Raw genomic sequence first — 22200 nt, forward strand, 5'->3', positions numbered from 1 at the left:
AGAAATTGACAGCAGCGGCCACGCAGCAACTACTGCGGTTCGGCAAGATATGCCAGCCGTGCATAGCATATTTGGCAGATGTGTTCCCCGAGCTGACATTCTCCAGTACCTGTGGGTCATACGCTTAACAGCTGCTGAACCTACCACGCACAGCTAGGCTGCGCCTACCCCCTAGTGCTATCAACACTTCAGAAGAGAGGAACCTGCCCCTCTTCCCTCGCCCTCCCCTTTACTGTTTAAATTTACATGTAATGGTGTTATTATATATATATATATATTTACATGCCGGCCAATGGATTTAGGCGGTTCAGGTTGTATTGTTGTTATCTTATAAAACCAACAAAAATTATTTAAACCGTAATTGGAGCAGTCTGCCAAGAAGGTTTTCTCCTCAGCAAGTATGGCGTTAAAGTCCACTAATGCCACGTGCTTGTTGGGGAGATATATCCATGCCTTAATAGACTCTGCTAAACAGTTGGCACCTAAGTTACCAGAGGATGACCATGGTTCCTTTTTGGAAGTTTTGGCAGACACATAGGCTGCAGCCTGTCTGCTAATCCAGTTGGGTTGGATACTACAGGTTCTGTAGCCAGGGTGATTGGTTCTTCCGTGGCTACCAGGAGGCATGCCTGGCTTAGGCCTTCGGGGTTCTCTCCGGATGTGCAGGCTACTCTTCTTGATCTGCCTTTTGATGGGTCCATTCGGCTCTACAGCGTTTCAAGGACAGTAGATCGACTGCAAAATCCCTAGGACTACAGTCCCAACCTAGGGGTTATGGATACAGTAGGTACAGAGGTTTTGGGAAGACGGCTTCCTTTTGAGGCTGTCAGCAGCCACAGCAGCAGTAGCAGAACCCTCTCTACAAATCGTACAGAGGAAAGGGTAGAGGCCGTCTACGTGGGCCTCCCGGCAGCAGTCCTCCTCTTCCCCCCCACGCCCCCCCCCCCCCCCCAACCTGTCCCCACCACTGGTACCACAGGAAAGCAGCTCTAGATCCCCCATCTTGGAGCATGTTGGCTCTGTAGGGGTTCTGGTGTCCCATTTTCTACAAGATTGGAAATCTATTACATCAGACCTTTTGGTTTTGAATCTTGTAGAGAATGCACCCTACCCTTCCAAGAGTTTCCACCTCCTTACCTTCCTCGCCAGGGCTGGTGTTCAGAGGACCATTTGCTGATCCTGCAGCAGGAGGTTCTTGCCTTACTGCAGAAAGGTGCGATAGAGGTGGTTCTGGAGTAGGAAAGGGGTCAGGGATGTTACTCCCATTATTTCCTCATCCCCAAGAAGGACAGCAGGTTAAGACCGATTCTAGACCTCAGGGTCTTGAATTTTTACCTCAAGCAGGAGAAATTAAAGATGTTGACCCTAGCTCAGGTCCTTCTGGTGCTGCAGCAAGAAGACTGGATGGTGTTGATCGATTTACAGGATGCCTATTTTCACATTCCCATCCTGTAGTCTCATCTGAAGTATCTCCGTTTTACGGTAGGGTCTCAGCACTACCAGTTTGTGGTCCTCCCGTTCAGCCTTACTTCCGCACCTCGGGTCTTCACAAAGCTGATGGTGGTGGTGGCACCTCATCTCAGAAGGTCGGGGATTCCCATTTCCCCTACCTGGACGACTGGCTACTTAAAGCAAATTCGCCAGAGATGGTGCTGCATCATCTGCAGGTAACAACACAGCTGTTGTTCAACTTGGACTTTTTGATAAATGTACCCGAATCTCACCAGGTGCCCTCTCAGCGCAGCCTGTTGATAGAGGCAGTACTGGACACAACTGTATGTCGAGCTTTCTGGCCTTCATGAGGATTCTTGACATTCAAGAGATGATTCCTTTGTTTCACAATGGAGCGGTTGTTCCAGTCCTAAAGGTCCTACGCCTGCTCGGTCTGTTCGCTTCCTGCATACTGTTGGTCAGCCATGCACGCTGGCACTTGGGGGCACTTCACTGGTGCCTCCGCAGGCAGTGGTATCAGCACAATGGAGTTCTCCGGGAGATGGTCAGAATCCCCAGAGACACTGCAGTGGAGCGGTCTTGGTGAAGTGTGCAGGGCAACCTGTTTCAAGGGAAGCCTTTTCAACTTCTTCCACTGGTGGCCATGGTGATTACGGATGCCTGTAATCTAGGGTGGGGCGCTAATCTGGGGGATCTGGAGATCAAGGGTCTTTGGTCTCCGGAGGAAAGTTTGCTCCACATCAACCTTCTGGAATTGCGGGCAATACGTTTGGCTCTCAAGGCCTTCCTTCCCTCCCTTTGCGGTTAGTCGGTCCAAGTCCTGACGAGCAACACTACCGCGATGTGGTACATAAACAAACAGGGAGGTGTAGAGTCGTATCGTCTCTGCAGGGAGGCTCTGCGACTCTGGTCCTGGGCTCAGGGCCATCAGATTTGTTTAATTGCAAATCATCTGGCTGGGGTGCTAAATGTGCGTGCGGACAGTCTCTGTTGGCGATACTTGGCCGATCACGAGTGGCGGCTTCATCCAGAGGTGGTCCATCACATCTTCGGGATGTGGGGGTTTCCTCGGTTGGACCTTTTTGCCACTCAAGAGAAGGCTCACTGCTTGTCGTTCTGAAGTCTTCAGTATCCAATGCAAGGAGCGTTGGGGGATGCGTTTCAATTGGATTGGGGCTCACACCTCATTTACACGTTTCCCCCATACCCTTGATTCCTCGAGTTCTGAGGAAGATTCGCCAAAAACGGGCCCGAGTCATATTGATCGCCCCGGATTGGCCAAAAAGGGTGTGGTACACAGACCTTCTTCACCTCTCATCACACCCTCCAAGGTCTGCTCCTTCTCAGGATAGACCTACTCTCGCAGTCGCAGGGACAGGTTTTACACCCCTACCTCCAAAGCCTGCACCTTCATGCCTGGAGATTGAATGACGCAATCCGAGTTCTTTCTCTCTCCCACCGGATGTAATGGATGTTATTTTATCATCCAGGAGACACTACACCAAATCTATTTATTCCTCTAGATGGTCCAAGTTTGTGAGTGGTGTGGAGAGAGATCCATTGATCCTTTGAAGGCCCATTTATCTGATGTACTTGGTTTTTTCCTTTCCTTGGCCCAGCAAGGTTGTGCAATGGCTACGGTTAAGGGTTACTTGTCGGCCTTATCAGCTTTCCTTTGTTTGCCAGACCAGCCTTCTTTATTTAAGTCCCCCATTGTCATGAGGTTCATTAAGGGCCTCAACAATAGGTTCCCTTCCACTCCCTTTATTATGCCTCAGTGGGATTTGAATTTAGTACTTTCATTTCTAATGGGGGTCTCCTTTTGAGCCTCTTCATAGTTGCCCTTTGAGGCTTCTTACTTTCAAGACATTTTTTCTGATTGCTATTTCCTCCACCAGGAGGAAAAGTGAGCTTCAGGCTCTTAGTTTGAAACTCCCTTTTTTAACCATTCATGCAGCTAAGATGGTTCTCAGGACAAGGGCTGCTTTCCTGCCTGAGGTGGTTACTCCTTTCCATCTTGGACAGTTTATTACCTTACCTACCTTCTATCCTCCCCCTCACCCTTCCAAGGAGAAGGAGAGACTTCACCGCCTAGACCCTAGAAAGGCAGTCAGCTTCTATCTAGACAGAACTAAGGACTTAAGGCATGACGACCAGCTCTTCATTGGTTATATGGGAAGAATGATGGTCAAAGCTGTCCACAAGCGAACACTCTCCAGGTGCATCATCTTGTGCATCAAGATCTGCTACGCCTTGGCCAAGAAGGAACCACCTGAAGGAATTAGAGCTCATTTCACCAGAGCTAAGTCATCTTCTTCTGCTTTGGCTAAAGGTGTCCCTGTTGTAAACATCTGCAAGGTGACAACTTGGGCCTCCATCCATACTTTCGCGAAGCATTACTGCTGAGATCGGAGGTTAGGAGGGATAACCATTTTGCACATTCTGTGCTGCAGGATTTTTCTGGTATAGGTAGGTGGACACCCTCCTCCGGTAAAGGAACAGCTTGGGTTTCAATTCAAAAGGTGAGGAATCCACAGGCAGATGTATCCATCAGAAGAACAAGTTACTTACCTTCGGTAACGCTTTTTCTGGTGGATAGAGTATCTGCCTGTCTTCCTCACTGCCCAACCTACCTGGACAACGGCCACCTGCATATACCAAAAAATGTTCTTATTGTTTGATATTATTGTTTTTCATATGCCATATGCTTGCCATACAGTTTGTTGTTTGGAAATGCTTCGAGTTTTAGCTTTTTCTTTTTACCTATATACTGTATGTATTTGTGTATATATACTTTGTATACTTGATTATGTTGTCGGTCCGCCCGTTTGCCTTGAGGGCACAGAAAAAATGGGTGGAACTGATGTCCGCACACCGACTAGGTCTTTTATGGCTCCGATGATGTCACTCGGAGTTACGTGCGGAGCCATTCCATTGTGACGTCCTCGTCTACGTGAGAGAGCTAGAAAAAGAATTTCCGTGGAATGCTGGCGCTGGGGTAATTCAAAAGGTGTGGAATCCACAGGTAGATACTGTATCCACCAGAAAAAGCGTTACCGAAGGTAAGTAACTTGTTCTCTCATGCCAAATGTTTTCATCAAACTTTGAGAGCTGTGAATACTGAGATCTGTTTTTATGAATTTGTACCAGTTGTGAACATTTTAATCACCAGAATGTTCTGTCTAATTTATCTTGTTTTTCTAAAGGACTTCCACAGCCTGTCCACCTATCTGTCCCAGAACACATCCACTGTTTTTCTTGACATCATCTCAGATTTCCATTTGCTGCTTTTCTTGGTCAGCAACGATGTGATGCCTCTCCAGGTATGTAACCAGTCAAATAAAAGGTGGAAATCTGGTGCAGTAAGATGTATCATTGTGACTAAGTGGCAAGCACATTTGTGTTACTAGGAACGATTATGTTCAAAGATTTTGGGGGTTATTTGAAGTTTGGTGGATGTGGGCATCTGCCATTTCTTCTAGGATATTTGGTCTGCACTATCAAGAATACACACACGGGTATAAACTCGATATAGTGGGGGCCCTATCTAGAATATACTCATGCAAACATTGGTATACAATGCAAATAGGATGGGCAGGACATACGGGAACCTCTAAATAGCCCTCTTAGTGTTTTGTGGTAACATGCTAGAACTCAATAACAGAATTGAATCTTATGAACTATCGCTCATTATGGAAACCTTGAAAATAACATTAATGACCTACTCACTCCTTGTCTGTGTCTTAGTCTTTTCTCACACACATCTGCGGTGTGTTCTACTACAGTACCTGTAATGGGATGGCCTAAACATTGACGGTTATTACAGTTTCAAATGCTCGCCTGTCTTCATGTGCCAGAATGTCTGTTCACCCCTTAAGACTGTTCTCAGAATGACACTGCCCAAAAATTCATAATTATGTGTGCTTTAATGTTGAACTTAAGAATTTAAATAACTGAATTCCCTCTATAGTAGAAGGTATATCCCAATATGCACTCCGTTAAATTTCACACTTTAAAACCAAATAATCCAATTTGTATCTGTAGTTGTAACTGTTTTATTTTCACAGTACAATGTTTTAATGTTTTCCTTCAACGAATGGTTTTCATTTTGCACAAATTCTACTGGTTAATCATGAAAACATCGACAAATTTCAATCCCAGGTACTCTGGTCACAGGGTATTAATCCCAATGCATTTCGGGGTCCACCCTTCCTCAGGGGATACTCCCTATGAAAAAATGTGTAGTCTCTTAGTGGAAATGATGCCAGAACATGCATTTTAGAACAAGATAACAATCATGTTTTAAATAAAATTTCAGTAGAATACTCCATGCGGCGTGTTAAAAGTTACTACTGATAGCTCGACTGTGTGTAATTCGTGAATACCTCAACGTGTGAACAGTGCTTCAATTTCGGTGTAAGAAAGTCGTGCACGGTTTACCGTTGTGACTGGCTAACTCGTGAAAGCAGTGCTGAATACAGTATTAGCTTCACAAACGTACGTGAACTGTGCTTAAGTTTCAAGGTGAAAAAAGGTCGTGCTCGATTAACTCGCTCGTGAAAGTAGTTCTGAATACGGTAGTGACTGTGTTGGTGTAGAGATCGTAATAACAATTATTCGCCCTAACTTAAAACACTGTGCTCAATTAAATCTAAACTGAAGTGCATACCTGTTTCAACCCGCCATTCGGCTATAACTCCTCCGCGTTCTGTGTTCATCGGAATCGGAAATGTGACTATTGTGCCCCGGAAGTAAATAAAGAAAAAGCGAAAAAACAAAAAAACGTGCGTGAGCGTTATGGGTGAATATAGACGAAAGACTCTACCTCGGCGAAATGATTGTGACAAGTTACATCGTAAAGTGCTTTTGTGCCCTTATTCTATCATGATAATTAACTTTGAATTCATACGTATGGAGTGTAATACTACAATCAAAAATAACGGAAGAAAAAGGCATGTCTTAAACAAATAATATGGAGAAAGATTCCAATTTGGTTTAACAAAAAACAACAATATTATAAAAATTATCCAGTGATTACATCAAGGTTACATTGTCAGTACATTGATACTGAAATTTATAAGTGACAATTATACTCCACCCGGTCATTCAGCCCTTTTGGGTGTAGAGAGTCCAATTTAAAAATCCAATACAGTTCTCTTTGTAACAGAAATTTCTTGTTGTCCCGCCCATTTTGTTGCTGAATTTGTTCAAGAATGAGAAATCGAAGCTGGCTGATATTATGTGAGAATTTGTTGAAATGTGTAGCAATGACAGATTTGGGATTGTTTATTCGTATATTACTCTTATGTTCCGTGATACGAATTTTTATTTTTCGTTCTGTTTTGCCCACGTAAGTGAGACCACATGGGCACTTGAGGAGGTATACCACAAAACTGGAATCACAGGTCGCTGTCACACGTAATTTAATTGAAGTACCCTGGGTCGGGTGTGGTATTGTATTCCCTTTAATGATATTATTGCAGCTTCCGCAATTCAGGCAAGGGGTAGTGCCTTTGTATGTCTCTGTTGTATTGGTCTTGTGTTGTTTCAACAGTTGTTGTAAATTCGTAGTGCGCTGGTATGCAAATATGGGATCTTGATTGAAAATGCCATTGAAATCCGTTTCTGCTTGGAGCATTGGCCAGTATTTTTTGATGGTTTGTTTGATCTTCTGGCTTCTTGTTGAATATTTGGATACAAATACATTGCGTTCTTGACTTTCTTTCAAGTTTTTCATCATGAGTAGTTCTTGTCTGCTTTTCTTGTGCGCTCTTTCATTAGCTTGGTGTAACACCGATTCAGGATATGCTCTTTGTTTGAATTTCGTCAACATTTTATCTTTGTTTATTTGATATAGCTCTTCAGTTGATGATATCCTTTTAACTCTGAGCAGTTGGGAATATGGTAAATGCTGTTTGAGGCTCATTTGATGGAAACTTGAGAAATGTAACAAATTATTTCTGTCTGTACTTTTGATGTGTAATGAAGTTACCAATTTGTGATCTTTTATCATTACTTCCACGTCTAGAAAAGAAAGTTTTTGTTTGTCTATGGTATATGTAAATTGAACCCGATGGTCAGCTTGGTTCAATTTTTGTATTGCATTCAGTAGTTCAACTTCTGCTCCTTTCCAAATAAGAAAGATGTCATCAATGTATCGGGTGAATAAGATGGTGTTGTCCGTCCATTGACTTTGCGATAAAATGTGATTGATTTCAAAATGGTGCATAAACAAATTTGCATACGCAGGAGCTGCGCAATTGCCCATTGAAGTGCTGTTCAATTGTGTGTAGTATTGGTCTTTCCATGTGAAATAGCTATGGTATAGCGTAAAGTGCATTAACTCCATTAAGAAAACACTGAGATTGTCATCTTTGTCACTTCTTCAAAGAATTTAACATAAAGTCTCTAGTCTGGACTTCCCTACCATCAATTCTTTGAAGTATGCTGAACGAATCTTCCACTCAAGCCTGCTTTTCCTCTCACTAGTTTTGCCTATTTCCCTCATACCGTTTCTCACAGTTACTCTTTCTCTCACTCTGCTTCTGCCTTTTCTTTCACACTCAGGTGCTCACCCCTCAGTATTCACTCCCTGTGCATATTTTTTTTAACTATCCTCGACTCATGCCCGCTTGAAAACCATTATATACATAGAACATAGTTTTGCAGCAAGTCATATAACTCTCAACCCCCATCCAACCATTTAAAATAAAATCATAGATAAGGCTCTGTCCAGGCAAAAAGGAAAGACATAAGTTACACTTGCCATTGTTTAAAGGCACAAGAATTTTCGATTTAGCAATCCTCCCTAGTGTAAAAAAAATGACTGAAAATATTGCAGATATTTACTGAAGCATGTATATTTACTGTTCATGCAAATATGTGAATATGGCTTAATTGTGCTGTTATTTTACTGTTATGCTACCTTCATGCAAATCAAATTCTATAATTAATGCAGCATAGATTTCAGTTGTTGACATGGCATTTTTCTGTTTATCTATAGATCTGTATTGAAACCCTTGAGTGTTTTATGTTATGTTAACTTAATATAATGCACGAATTTCCCCCTGAGGGGTATCTCGGTGCTGTAGACAAATGCAGGCAGGTTAGGACACTAAAGTAAAATAAAACTGTCTTGAGCTGTTTTCTGAATTTGACATGGTCAGTGCAGGTGCAGATGTAATAAGGTAAGTCATTCCAATAGGAAGGGGCAGGTAAGAGAAAGACCTGCCTCCTCTTCTTGTCAGTCGGATACGGGGGACATCGAGTAGGACTTTATCTTTAGATCTCAAATTCTTGACTGGACAAATATAACTAAGCTTCTGATGTAAGTAGATGGAACCTTTTCCTTTTAAGGATTTGTTTGGAAGGCAACAGATTTTTAATATTGTTCTTTTCCTGACTGGCAGCCAGTGTAAGGCTCGCAGTAGAGGTGCAGATGCAGAGCAAGAATGAAGATTACAAACGAGCCATGCTTTGTACTACTTGCATTTTGCTCATTCAAGTCTCATACGCTGAAGCAAGTAGTGCATTTCCATAAATTTGCCTGTTAATAATTAGTGCCTGGACTAGAGTTTTCCTGGCCGCTAGAGGAAGGAAAGAAAATGCTTTCCTCAGTAGGCGCATTGTATTGAAGCAGGTACCACTAATGGATACAACATGTTCTTTCATGGATAAAGATTGATTCATTTTAACACCAAGATTGTTAACTGCCTGCCTGGGAGTGGGAGCAGTACCTAATTCGGGAAGCCACCATTCAAGGGGACCAGTGTTGTTCAAATATACCAAACAACTTGATCTGTTTTGTCAGCGTTTGACTGTAAGCTGTTTGTTGTAATACCTTCTGAAACACTTTCATGCCTTTAGAAGCACGGTGTTTAACTTTATCCAGGTCTTTATCAAAAGATAACAAGCTGAGTGTCGTCTGCATATGATAGTATTTCAAATCCAAAGGATTTAACGATCTTGGCAAGGGAGACCCCATAGATGTTAAACAATGTGAGGCTTAAGCAAGAGCCCTGCGGGCCCCCTTGTCAATCAACATGGTACGAGACTTGAATGTGCCAAGAAAAATTGTTTGTGTCCTGTTTTCTAGGAAGTCTTGTGACCACTGAAGAGCTGTCCCAAAAATGTTAATCTCAAGCAGCCTTCAACTCAGTCTGGTATGCGACAGTGTCCAAATCTGCGGACAAGTCCAGCAGAACGAGCGTAGAGCAAGTACCATTTTCAAGAGAGTATCTTCTGGATTCAGTGACCACAACCAAGGCAGTTTCTGTACTATGGGAGGATCTGAACCCTGATTGTGATGGGTGCAGAATCGTCTTCTCCTTTAGATAGGCTGAATGTTTGTTTATTACGCCTTCTAACAGTTTACCCAGAAGCGGAAGCAGCGAGAAAGCCTGTCATCATTAAGTTCGTAGGCTCCACATTGGCCTTCTTTTGTATAGATGAGACCTGTGCTGATTTCCAGGGCTGAGGGATTTTCCCAGTGGATACTGATAAATTAAACAATGACCAGATAGCAGGTGTAGTCTGGTTAGAGAGTTGAGCTGTAATCCTTGGGATGGTACGGATCCAAGGGAGAGCCAGATTTGACCTATTCTAATGTCTGCTGAAGGTGCTCTAGTGAAAAAGATTCAGACTTTTCCAGACACCAAACTCAATTGTGGGAGGAAGAGTTGTAGTTTGGCACTTCATCAGACTGGTCAGGAGGGCTAGGTAATATCTGATAAATTAGATTTATTTTATCCTCAAATCAATCTGCAAGCGAATTGCATAATTCTTGAGAGGCCGGAATATCCTGAGGGCAAGCATTAGGTTTAACAAAATCACTTTGAATGATTCTTTAGATAAATTGCCTGCTTGATCATCTTGATTGATGTTGTAAGTTATTCTGCTAATTTAATTTTCCGATAATATGAGGAAAGAATAGATTTATATGTATATGTGTCACTTTGATTTTTTTTTTGTCTGACGCCATCTTCTCGCTAGCGTTTTGCAAGATTATTTCTCCTGTCTCAACTCCAAGGAGCGTGAGATCTAAACGGAATTTTAGATCCTGTTTTTAGAGGTGTGATGCTGTCAAATGCAGAATTTTAGGACTTATGATATTTTGCTAGAGCTCAGTTAATAACTATATCCTGGGAAGCCGTTGAGAACTCAAAAGCTTTGGCAAAAGAGTCAGAGGAAACTAGCCTCGATTGTCTTGAGGCTTTAATACAGCGATATACAAGTTCTCCTTCCCAACAATCTTCAGAAGAGAACTCCATTTTAAAAATGCATAGTTCTACCCAGCCGGTTATTAAAGTGTCTATAAGAGAGACTTTGATTGTGTCTTGGAAAACAATGGCAATGCCACAGCCTACAAAATAGAAGATAAAGTAGTGGACTCAACCAGGTTTGCGTGAAAAAACAGACCTTTGGTGACAAAGATGAGATGAGGTCCCAGAGTTGTGTTGCATGTTTAAGGTAAGGATCTTACATTACGTAGGAGCTATTTGCACAGTATAAAAGCCTTGCCTGCTGAGGAATGTATGATGGCTCCAGGCTTCTCTAGTATTGTATCCCCAGTCACACAAGTGGTGTTGTCAGCAGTTCTTAAGTCCTGTGTGTCAACTCTAGGAGTTTCACAGACACAGATACAGGTAAAATTACAAACTGATCAGCCGCAGGACCTCCAGTGCGGGAAACGACTAGTACAGAGTTTGGCCAGAGTTGTGAGAGACATAAACAGGTCTCCAAAATGGCGTAAGGCTGTTGAAGAGTAGCAAATTCTAGTGTGGTAACTGACCTTTGTAGTGAAAGAAGCAGGCATCCTGGCAATGTTCAGGCGCAGTCGGGCTTGCCTTTAGCGTGCCATCACGCGTCCACGTTAGCATCCACTTTTTATGATGAGATATTGTTAGTAATTAGGCTGCTAACTTTCAAAATGGGAGACTTGACGAGCATCGCCTACAGCCAGGAAGTGAGGCAGTTCTAAAATGCTTCCCGCAGTCGGTCTAGAACCGCGGCGGACAGGATAGCATGCATTGCAAATAAAAATCAAGATACAACAGAAACTAAAACAAAATTCTAAGTTTACAAAATGCTTGAAGAACCATGCTGTGTTACTGCTTGCCTGTGTCTGGCAGCGCATCCGCATTGGCATCTGCTTTTTATGATACAATATTGTTAGCAACTAGGCTGCTAACATCTAACCTCGTTAACTTTTTATTTTTTATTTTTTTTTTAATTTTTTTTTTAAACCGTTTATTACAATCTCAAATAGTTACAAGTATGGGCCTACAACCTTCTGGCCGGCCGCTAGAGTAGCAGTAGCATATGACATACATACAGAAAAATCTCTTGGCGGTGCGAAAAGAGTAAATCAGGAGCTATCAGCAGTGCAGGCCACATAACTCCGAGCCAACAATACGGTTTCCTTTTGGCAAAACACAACAACACAAAAACAACCACACCCGCAAGGCAACCCGCAATCCCAAGTGACAGCACGCGCTCCTTAAGTGGGGGACCCCAACCAATCGCCAAACTCTGAAGAGGGGAATGAGAACAAATCAGGGACTGGGGAACCACGTGCCCATGGCTGGGGGAGGGGGTCGGCTAGGGGGACGGAGCAACCTCGTTAACTTTTGATACAATTTTAGAAATGCCTTTGAGACAAGGGATGGCTTTAGGAGTGTGGACATTTTGACATTCACATGCCAAACTTATTTTGGATAAAAAACGAATGAGGAACTTAGGTTTGTTATATTCCTGGATTAGTATTTGTCTGAGTGAGGGAGAAATGCGAGTGCTCTGCTTCAGGAATAGATTTTCGCCTTTGCTTTATATTCTTACGGCATCTGCTGTTTTCATTGGCGGTGGAGTGAGGTGAGAACAAAAATCTTTCTACTGCAAAACCCTTGAATATTTTCCAGATAGCTCATGTGTTTTTGAGTTGTGGTATTTGAACTGTCCTCACTCTTCTCCCTATCCACCCTTTTATCCTGATCTAGTTCATAATCCTTTACCACTTTCATACCAGTTCTCATGGAGAAGATACGCTAGATTTAAAGACCAAAGCATCTGAAACTTATCCTGAGTTTTTCATGAATCCGCTATGTTCCTTGGAAACTGACATGGCCACAGTAATACATTTCTTTGTGCAAGCTGATCTAGTTTGCAGCCAATAGAAATACACAATGGTCTCCCTACTCATATATAAGGCTACAAGAGACCAGTTATTGGCCTGTGGACAGTCTACCATGCTGCAGCATTATTATGGTAAGGCTCTGAAACAGACAACTAGTTATGGATTCCTCACCTTAGAATTACCCCCATGCATCAGACTAGATCCGGAAATTTTTTCTTCAGCAGTACCCCTGTACATAAGGTAGGTGGCGTCAGTCACCTCCGCGTTCGTCGTTTGCGTCATGGTCGCCGGAATGGCATTGCGTTATCTACTTAGACTCCGCCCCTGCACGCTGACATCAGTTCTTTCTTTTTCCGCGCCAGCCAGCGCATATCCAGAGAGAGCGGTACCTTGAGTCACTTTTTTACTCAATTTTTGCGACTTTTTGCTTTTTGAGTCGTTACGACTCCAGGTGCACAGGGATGTCCTCTCGGTGGACCGGCTTCAAGCCTTGTGGCCCCTGCCACAAGCTGATCTCAGTGACGGACCCCCATGTTGTATGCCTCTGGTGCCTGGAGCGCAACAACGACCCGAAGTCGTGCTCCGACAGCCGGGCCATTGTCCTGAAGTCTTTGCTGGAGCGGTCCCAAAAGCTTCTGGAGGCCCAGCAGTCCGCTCCGTGCCGCTAGAAGTCCCGGTCGAGCAGGAGGTCACGGGACCGGTCACGGAGCCATCACCACCATTCCTCGTCGAAGTCTTCGAGTAAGTCGAAGCACAAAAAGAAGGCGAAGAAACACCGTCGCTCTTCGCGTTCCACCCATCCGTCGGCCGACGTGGGATGCAGCAGGTAGTTGCCTGGCTCCAACCGCGGAGCCTTTCCGGCAGCCGGAGCGACCTCTGCCCGACTTTGTAGTTTTTATGAAGCCCTCCATTCTATTTATGGTTAGCCGGACTCCGCAGGCGCGCCTTCGGGCTCGTGGACTCGGCTGGGGGCTCTAGGCCTTCGATGCCAGTGGGTTCGGCTCCGGCGCTGCAGGGATCCAGGCCTGCATCTGGATCTGTGCTGGTCGACCTCATGACACCTCCTCCTGTGCCGAATCCATTGGCGAAAACTCCGCCCCCTCTGACGCCGGTTGTGTACCCAGCCGATGTTGACCCCAGCCTCCCCCTCGATCTGGACACGGCACTGTTCCAATGTCTGGACCGGCGCTAACCGGTACTTTTGTACCCCTGTTCTCCCCTAGTGTTCCCTATCACCCTGAGTGGCTACCAGAGGATGGTGAGGAGGACTGGGATGGGTCTGTGGACCCTCTGGCAGATCAGTTGGAAGAACCGGACTGGAGAGAGGAGTTGAGTGAGGCCAGTGGTCTGGAAACTTCACCAAACATTGGCATGCTTTCTCCCCCTACCATGGCTACGGAGGAGGGTGTATCATACGCAGTGGTTTTGCATAGGGTGGCTGAGGCCTAAACCTTGAGCTTCCTACGGTGGCGGTTAGGACTAACCTCCTGACTGAGGTGCTTCAACCGGCAGCGGCCTCTTCGGAGCCCCTGCTGCCATTCAATGAGGCCCTCACGGACATCCTTTTGGCACCTGGTCCAAGCCCAACACAGGGGCTCCTGTGGATAGGATGATTGCCGGACGCCACCGCCCGGCCCCGAGCAACCCCATTTTCCTCTCCGAACACCCCACCCCTGCGAGCTTGGTGGTCCAAGCCTCCACTTCCAAGGGTGCATTCCTTGATCAAGGAAGTGTAACTTTCTAAACGCGTAACATTCGGAGGAAATAAATCAACACTGCTTTCCAAACTGTGTCTGAGAGCGCGCTATTATTTGCGGATCTGTGGAATAAGTTTGCCGGCTTGAGCTCTACCGGCTCAGCGCGCCACCAAACAACGGGCGTATCTCCCAGGAGGAGCTTTTCATATCAGATCTATCTGTCTGTCTATCTATCTCAAGGATCAGGCTGCACGACCTACAAAAGAGAGGAGAGACAGGATTTTCAAGAGGCATTGGGAAACAATCCTCCTTTAAAGACCCCTCCTCTCATGAGAAGTCAACACACTGAGGAAGATTTCATAAGGCACATAAGAAATCAACACTACATCAAAGACTTCATTGTCGTCGTCAACAAGGTCGCTGTCAGGACATTTACCGACAGTTCCTTCTATGCTGAACCGGCACCGGCCATCATCATCAAAGCATCAAGGTTGACATCAAGGCATTCACCAGCAGGTTAGTTGATGCCAAAGCAACACTGACTGTTGACGTCGAACCACCTGCCTACGGCTGGAGGTATGCCGTCAAAAGATTTACGGCAGTCGTCCACGTCGAGACACTCTTCAATGGTGAAGGATGCTCGACGTCGAAGCACCCAGAGAAGTTACATTTGTTGTCGAAGACCACATCTCAGAGAATATCGACATCAAAAGCCGCTCCCATTCATCGGAGGTGCAGATTTTGCCATCGGATTCAGTGGAGCCAGGGCCTCCACAACCAGTTGGACCTTCTGCTTGATCACTTGTGAATCTCTCTCCACATTGGCTGGAAAGTGTGCGCAAGTGGCGTCTCAGAGTTCTCGTTCAGACCTTTTGCAGGGCCACTCAGCATGCTCCATCACCAGAACACACTCCACTTCCAAAGAGACTGCACTTTCTCCAGTCTCTGTGAAGGTCCAAGACTCCGCAGAGGAGTAGATCTACATCCAGGACACCGCAGAGGCATAAGTCAAGGTCCAGAAATCTGCAAAAGCGTAGATCAATATCTAAGTCGCCAAGAACAAGGCCTACTCACAGATCTCGATCTTATTGGTCCAGGTAGCGCCATAGCAGGCCGTCTGCAAGAGTTTCTCTTGTGGAAGACTTGATCACATTTAACGATGTGTTAATTAGAGGCGCATCAAAATAGAACATTGACAGTCCAGTGCCTACTACAACGTCCTCTGTCGTATTTGAGACTCTGCATCACAGAGCAGCATCAAGACCACTCCTACCTCTGGCCCCACTTCTGCTAGAACCTGCAATGCATCTCTTCCTGACTCCACCTTCTCTGTGAGTGCCGTCATGGATCCTTAAAAACGCAGTCTTCGGACCAGGTCCCGCTATTCCTAGAGACTGATCCACCACCAGATTCAGTCATCATAGCGGCTGCTCGATAAGCACATTCTGTTGCTATCTCGTCATCAGTGCCCCAAGACAAGGACAGCAAGCAGATGGCCTCTATAGGCAAAAAGATGTGCAGCACGTCCGCTTCTTTCATGAAGGTGGCCAGCGCCTTGCTAGGGAGTTACGATAGGGCACTTTTGATGCTTTCTAGATTCACAGAAAAGCTGCCAAAGGAAGACTGGCAGGACTTCCTAGTCTCCAACCACACCATTAGTGCAGCCGCGGATGCATCAGACCCGGCTGCATATGGATACTTCCACAGCAAATGTGCCAGTGGTCCTTCTGGCTTCACTTCACAGCCCTGAAACCTGAGGCCCAAAACAGGATTCTCAGGCTTACATTTACTGGGAACTCGCTGTTTGGATAACATGCGGAGTATGAAATGTCCAAGATGAAAACTATGCTGGATGTGCACAAAGCTTTGGGCACTGAAAACGTAAAGAATTCCAGCGAAGATACTGACCCTATGATAGGCGACCCTATCAGCAGAGAGGTTTAAACCTTTCACTGGGTTCCGCAACAGCAACATTATCATCCCTGCAGACCAGCTCGGGGAAGAGGAGCTCATCATCAACCTGCTTCCTCTTCCAAAACACCAGCCAAACAATGAGCCCTCTCTTCCTCCTTCTCCCTTACACGCTGCTGTGGGGGAAGTATCATCTAGATGAGTGGCGCTTCATCACAAGTATCAAGTGGGTCCTGAATATTGATTAAAGTGGTTTTCACTTTGATTTAAGTCTCCTTCTCCTGCTGTCCCAACTTCAAAAACATCATGTCATCAGCGAGTCCTCCAACAAAATAGTCAGCAGTCTGCTTCGGAATGAGACTAAAGGAGGTCCCATTTTCCCAAAGGGCATGGCGAATTTACTCTTGCTTCTTCCTGGTGAGGTAAAGGTCCAATTCTAGAATTCAGGCCCATTCTGGACTCTAACAGGGGAACTAGATGTGTTCCATCGATCTGCAGGATTCCTATTTCGACATTCCGCTCACCACAACCTATCAAATGTTTCTGCGTTTCAAAGTGGCATCCAAACACTACCAGTAAAAAGTACTACAGTCCGGCCTGAAATCAACCCCTCGCACAGACTCAAAATGTATGGCTGCAGTGGAAGCTTCCTTAAGGGGGGGAGAGAATATTTGTCTACCCCTACTTAGATGACTGGCTCATACAAAGCTCTTCCCCTTCACAAACAGAAGTCCATTATCAGATCTGCCTCGAGACCTTGCAAGTTCCAGATCAGTTACAAGAAATCTATACAAAAACCAACTCAAAGCTACACTACCTGGGGGCAACTCTACGAACAAGAGACGCAAGAGTGTATCCTTCCAAGGAGGGAGTATCCTCAATCAATTTGAAGTGTTAGTCTCCTGCACACTCGACATTTATTGGCCAGACTGGTAGCGTCTCTTCCAGGATTGATGGCCTCTTGCCTTTTCATAATCCCCAATGCCAGGTTGCCTATTGCCCATTTCTCAGACCGCTGGGACGACAAGCTGACTCTCTCGTAAGATGTGATGCAATTGCTACAATGGTTCTCAACGTCAAAACCTACTGGTAGGAGAGCCCTTTCACCAGGGCTCTCCTACACAGATGTTAATCACAGATGCCTCCCTCCAGGGATGGGACGCTCACATGGGTCCCCTGTAAACTCGAGGACTGTGGTCGGATAAGGGACAGCAGTATAACATCAACATGCTGGAGCTGTGGGCGGTCCATCTTGCCTTCAAGTCTTTTTATCCATCCATAACAACAAGCTCTTTCCCGGTCCAAATGGACAATACGACAACAATGCATTACTTAAACAAACAAGAGGTGACTTGTCCCCTATCTCTGGAGGGTCGGGCCCTTTGGAGCTTGCTAATAGCCAGGAACTTAATAAACTCAGCCATTCACCTGCCAGGAGACCAAAACACTCAAGTTGACTCTCAGTTGCAACTTCTCTGAAAATGACTGGATTCTACACGACGTCGTCGTTCAATACATCTTTCGAGAATGGGGGCCTCCTCAAATCGACTTGTTTGCATACAAAAACAACAAAAAATGTCTGACTGTGCATCTAGGTTTTCCCAACCAGGGTCGAAGAGGAATGTCCTTTTAATAGACTGGTCAGGGAAATTTCTTTACGCGTATCCCATAACTCCACGGATTCCTACAGTGATCAACAACCTGTACCGGTCCAGGACCAGAATGATCCTCATAGCTCCGTAATGGGCTTGCCAGTGGTGGTTTCCGGACCTGTCATACCATTCGGAAAGACCATACAAGAGGTTGCATGCAGGCAGGATTTCCTGAACAAGCTCGGAATGCAGATTTTCCATCCCAGCCTCCCCTCACTGAGCTTGACAACATGGTTCCAGATTTCCTCGAGTATGGGCAAATAGACTTCACACAGGATTGTATGGACATCTTCCGAGAGTCCAAAAGACCTTCTACCAGAAACTCCTATGTCTGCAAATGGAAGCGATTTTACTTGTGGTGTGCCCAAAATGATCATCCAGTTTTGGATCAATAGAATGGGATTTTACCTTATCTCCTCCATTTGGCGAAGTCTAGCCTGCAGTTTTCCTCCATAAAGGTACAGCCATTACCGCTTACAGAAAATCTTCCACACAAATTTCCTTTTCGTTCAAAAGCCTGTGTTAAAGAGGGTATTCCCCTTGTGAGCTCGCCTTATCCTATGCGGGAACTTAATATTGTTCGCTCAAAACTCATGGGCCTTTCAAAACTATGCATAAGGCCTCTTTACAACACCTCACATGAAAAGCAGCTTTTCGAGTGCAGATCACTTCAGCACGCGCAGTCAGTGTGATAAAGTCTCTATGTGCTAAAGAGCCTCTACAGTGTTTCATGCTAATAGGGTGGTCATGAGAACGTATCCTAGATTCCTGCACAAGGTGGTTCCTGATTTTTACACAAAACTATTTTTTTACCAATGTTCTTTCTTAACCACTCCACCCCCGGAGAGGGCTTTGCATTTCTTAGATTTCAAACGAGTACTCATGTTTTACCTAGAAGAAACAAAAGATATCAGGCAATCTGGCCATCTATTTGCCAACTATGGTCCAATGAGAATAGGCATTGCTTCCTCCAAGCAGACCAGGATAGTATCCTGTATAGTGTTTTCCTAACAGTTAGCCAACAAGCACTTACCTACCAGGCCTTAGGACCATTCTACTAGGGGCAAGGCGGTCATAGCTGCTCTACTGAGAAATATACCCATTTTCAGAGATTTGTAAGGCTGCAACATGTAAATCTGTTCACACTTTCGCCAAACATTACTGTCTAGACTCAGACAGATACTCAAGTTGAGCAGGCCTCTTTAAGGAATCTTTTTCAATTAATGTAACTGTTGCTTTTGAATGTTCTGGATTTGTCCGCAGGTGTGTGGGATGGGGTAGCTATTCTATTCAATGCTTATGACTATTGATGAGGGTCCCCTGGAAGAGAAGGATAAATTGCTTACCTGTAATCCTAGTTCTCTTCCAGGGGAATCCTCGTCAAAGTCATAAGCAACCCTCCCTCCTTCTTGAACGAATCCATCATTCAGCTGCTTATACATCCTTTATCCTGTTTTTCATGTCGCCATAAAAAAAGACTTGACCTAACCCTGGGGGCATGATGGGATACAGGGGGTCCTGTGAGTTCTTAAGGGCACAGTGTCAGTTTTTTTTGTTATGCTTTAAATGCACCCTATTGGCTACTAATGCCTCTCATTCCCTTGCAGTTTCCTTTCAAATAAAGGCTGTGATTACACTTTATAGTCTTTTTAATTTTTACAGAAATGTTTGATAATTGTGAGATGTTTTAAAATGAAAACTCAATGTAATTGGAGCATGTTTAGTCTTTTTTTATAGGCTGTGTGTTGTATATATATATATATGATATATGCATTCATGTGAGTGAGGAGTAACAACATAGTGTTAAATAGTAACAGGACCGGGATCCATGGCTGATGCATAACATTCTGCCTCTAGTGGGCTAAATGATTTAAGATCCATGAAAACGTGAACATTAAAATGAACGCAAGTGCTGTACAATTTGGAATCAATGAAAGCCATTTGAGGACACAGTCTAGACCTATTGTGCAAAGGCACATATGCAAACATATTTGTGAGTAACAACAGTGTCAAAAGGTTACAACACACGTGTTCCATGGCTGATGCATAATATTCTGCCCTTGGTGGGCTATAGCATGGCAATTGTACTAAGGTTACACAGACTCCATCAAAAGTACAACAGTGAAAACATGTGATACACCATAGTTAAAGAAAATAAATAAAAGAAAGAAAATGTCTTAGCTTGGGTGACAGGAACATCAGGAAGAGGATGTCATGAAAAAAAGGGTGGGGAGCCCAAGTAGAATTACCGGTCCAGTCCAGTAGGTCCCTTCCTTTCCTCTTGTGAAAAGATAGAAATTAAAGTTAGATAACATGCTGACAGGAGTTTAAAACACACTGTATCTATTGGTAGTACATCAGCAGGAAAACGCAGTACAAGAAACAATGGGATACGACCAATCCTCATGTAGGTGTATGGCCAACTCTTCGTCTATATTGTGCCCCCCGGGGTAGCGCGTTCCCAGTTCTATGATATACCTAGATTTGCGCTTCCTAACTAACAGTACCCTACTGCCTCCTCTGTGTTTAGTAGTTACCTGTTCGATAATGAAATACTGCAGTTTGGAACTGTCCGAGTAATGATGTGTCTCAAAATGCCTTGCTATGGGGTAGTGTTGGTCCTTGTTGGTGATGGCCCTCATCTGTTCGAGGACCCTCTTTTTGGCCATCAGTGTGGTACTACCAACATAGCATAGATTGCAGGGGCACTCCAAGATGTAAACAACAAAGGAGGAGCTCCATGTGAAGAACTGTTTGATGCGTAGTGGCATTGGTGTGTTGAGAAACTCCTTTCTTATGTGGCTACTGTGACATGCTTTGCAGTGGTCGCATGGAAAAAAGCCCAGCAAGTTAATACCTTTGGTATAATTAACCCTGGTGATATCACTATGTACGAGTATGTCCCTGAGAATGCCCTTTTCTATAGATGATGCGTGGTCTTTCGTGAATTGATGTACCAGTAACAAGATCTTTCCTCAACATTTCTCAGTTCTTAGCAAGAATTTTCTCAATTTAATTCGAGTTGCCATTGTAGATTAGCATGACTCGGGTCGTGTCATCAATGTCATTGGATATGCTGGTCTTGTCCTTCTTCTGTAAGGTCATGGATCTGTTGACCAGTTTAACTTTCTCAACTGCCTTGCGAAGCACTCAACTGGGGTACCCCCTCTCCATGAATCTTGTAACCATGATATTCTGCTCAGTTGGAAAAGGCGCATCTGTACTGTAGTTCCGTTTGGCCCTCAGGAGTTCCCCGTAGGGAATGCTCCATTTCTGGTTATATTGATGACTGCTCATAGTGTGGCGAAGGCTGTTACCAGCTGTAGCTTTTCTAAACAAACTGGTATGAATGGTATTGACAATTTCGACCCTCACATCTAAAATCTCAACTGTGCTGTTACTGATGTTGCTGTTAAGTTTAAGATTGAGGTTGTTAAGATTCAATCTATGCACAAAATCATTGGCTTCACTGGTTGTGCCATTCCAGATCGCAAAAAGGTCATCCATATACCTGAGCCATAGGATCACCTTTTATTAAATCCTCACTGAACTTGATGTTATTCCTGATTTCATCTTCCCAGGCTCCAAGGAACAAGTTGGCAAAACTCGGGGCGAAGCATGAACTGACATTCATGGTGATAAGTAAAAAGTCATTCTGCCACTCGACCTCTTGTATTTGGACAAGTAAATAGTCTTTAGTGCCCTTCACGTACGAGGGTAGTGTGACCACTAGATCCCTCAGAAAGTGGTCCACGTATCTCGACACATTCTCCAAGGCACTACCTCTGGAAGACACTATTGGCCTGCCAGGGGGATTGAAATAGTTCTTGTGGATTTTGGGGAGGAGCTATAATACTAGGAGCTTTGGAAAGTCTTTTTTGAGGAAGCAAAATTCTTGCCATTCTAAGATACCTTTTGTCCCTCCAGTCACCTAGGTTGTTCCAGATGCCCATTATGCTCTTGGTGTACTCATTTTTGTCAGTTCTAAGATAGAACAAAGGATCACTGAGCTGTCGTGTGGCTTCTGCTATGTACACGTCCTTGCTGAGGATCACCACGTTCCCTCCCTTGTCTGCTGGCCTCATAACTATGGTGTTGTCAGTGGCTAGGTTGTTTATGGCATTTTTTGTGCAACTGTGAAATTGTATGGAAAAGAACCGGATTTCTTAAACCATGATTTCTGTCTAAACCTAAGCTTTTGGTTAGATACAATATCCTCAAAGGTATCGATATTTCCATTGGGAAGGAATGTTGACTTGGGTTTAAACTTTGTACATGCAGTCATGTCATATCTAATATCCAGATCATTCAATATCTGGTACACATCATTGTTTCTGGTTAAATCACCCTTCTCCAA

General features: G+C 44.5%; 1 protein-coding gene across 2 annotated transcripts in view; it reads left to right on the forward strand.

Annotated features, from left to right (window-relative positions):
* The window catches only part of NPLOC4 (NPL4 homolog, ubiquitin recognition factor), a 453775-nt gene that overhangs the window by 423041 nt on the left and 8534 nt on the right, over nt 1-22200 (forward strand). For both annotated transcript variants that reach the window (XM_085617373.1, XM_085617374.1), the window contains exon 15: nt 4659-4775. In XM_085617373.1, coding sequence (XP_085473499.1) covers nt 4659-4775 — 117 coding nt within the window. The remainder of the gene's footprint in view (nt 1-4658; nt 4776-22200) is intronic.

Source organism: Triturus cristatus, chromosome 7 (genome assembly GCF_964204655.1).
Source record: "Triturus cristatus chromosome 7, aTriCri1.1, whole genome shotgun sequence".
In the NCBI taxonomy this organism is placed as follows: domain Eukaryota; kingdom Metazoa; phylum Chordata; class Amphibia; order Caudata; family Salamandridae; genus Triturus; species Triturus cristatus.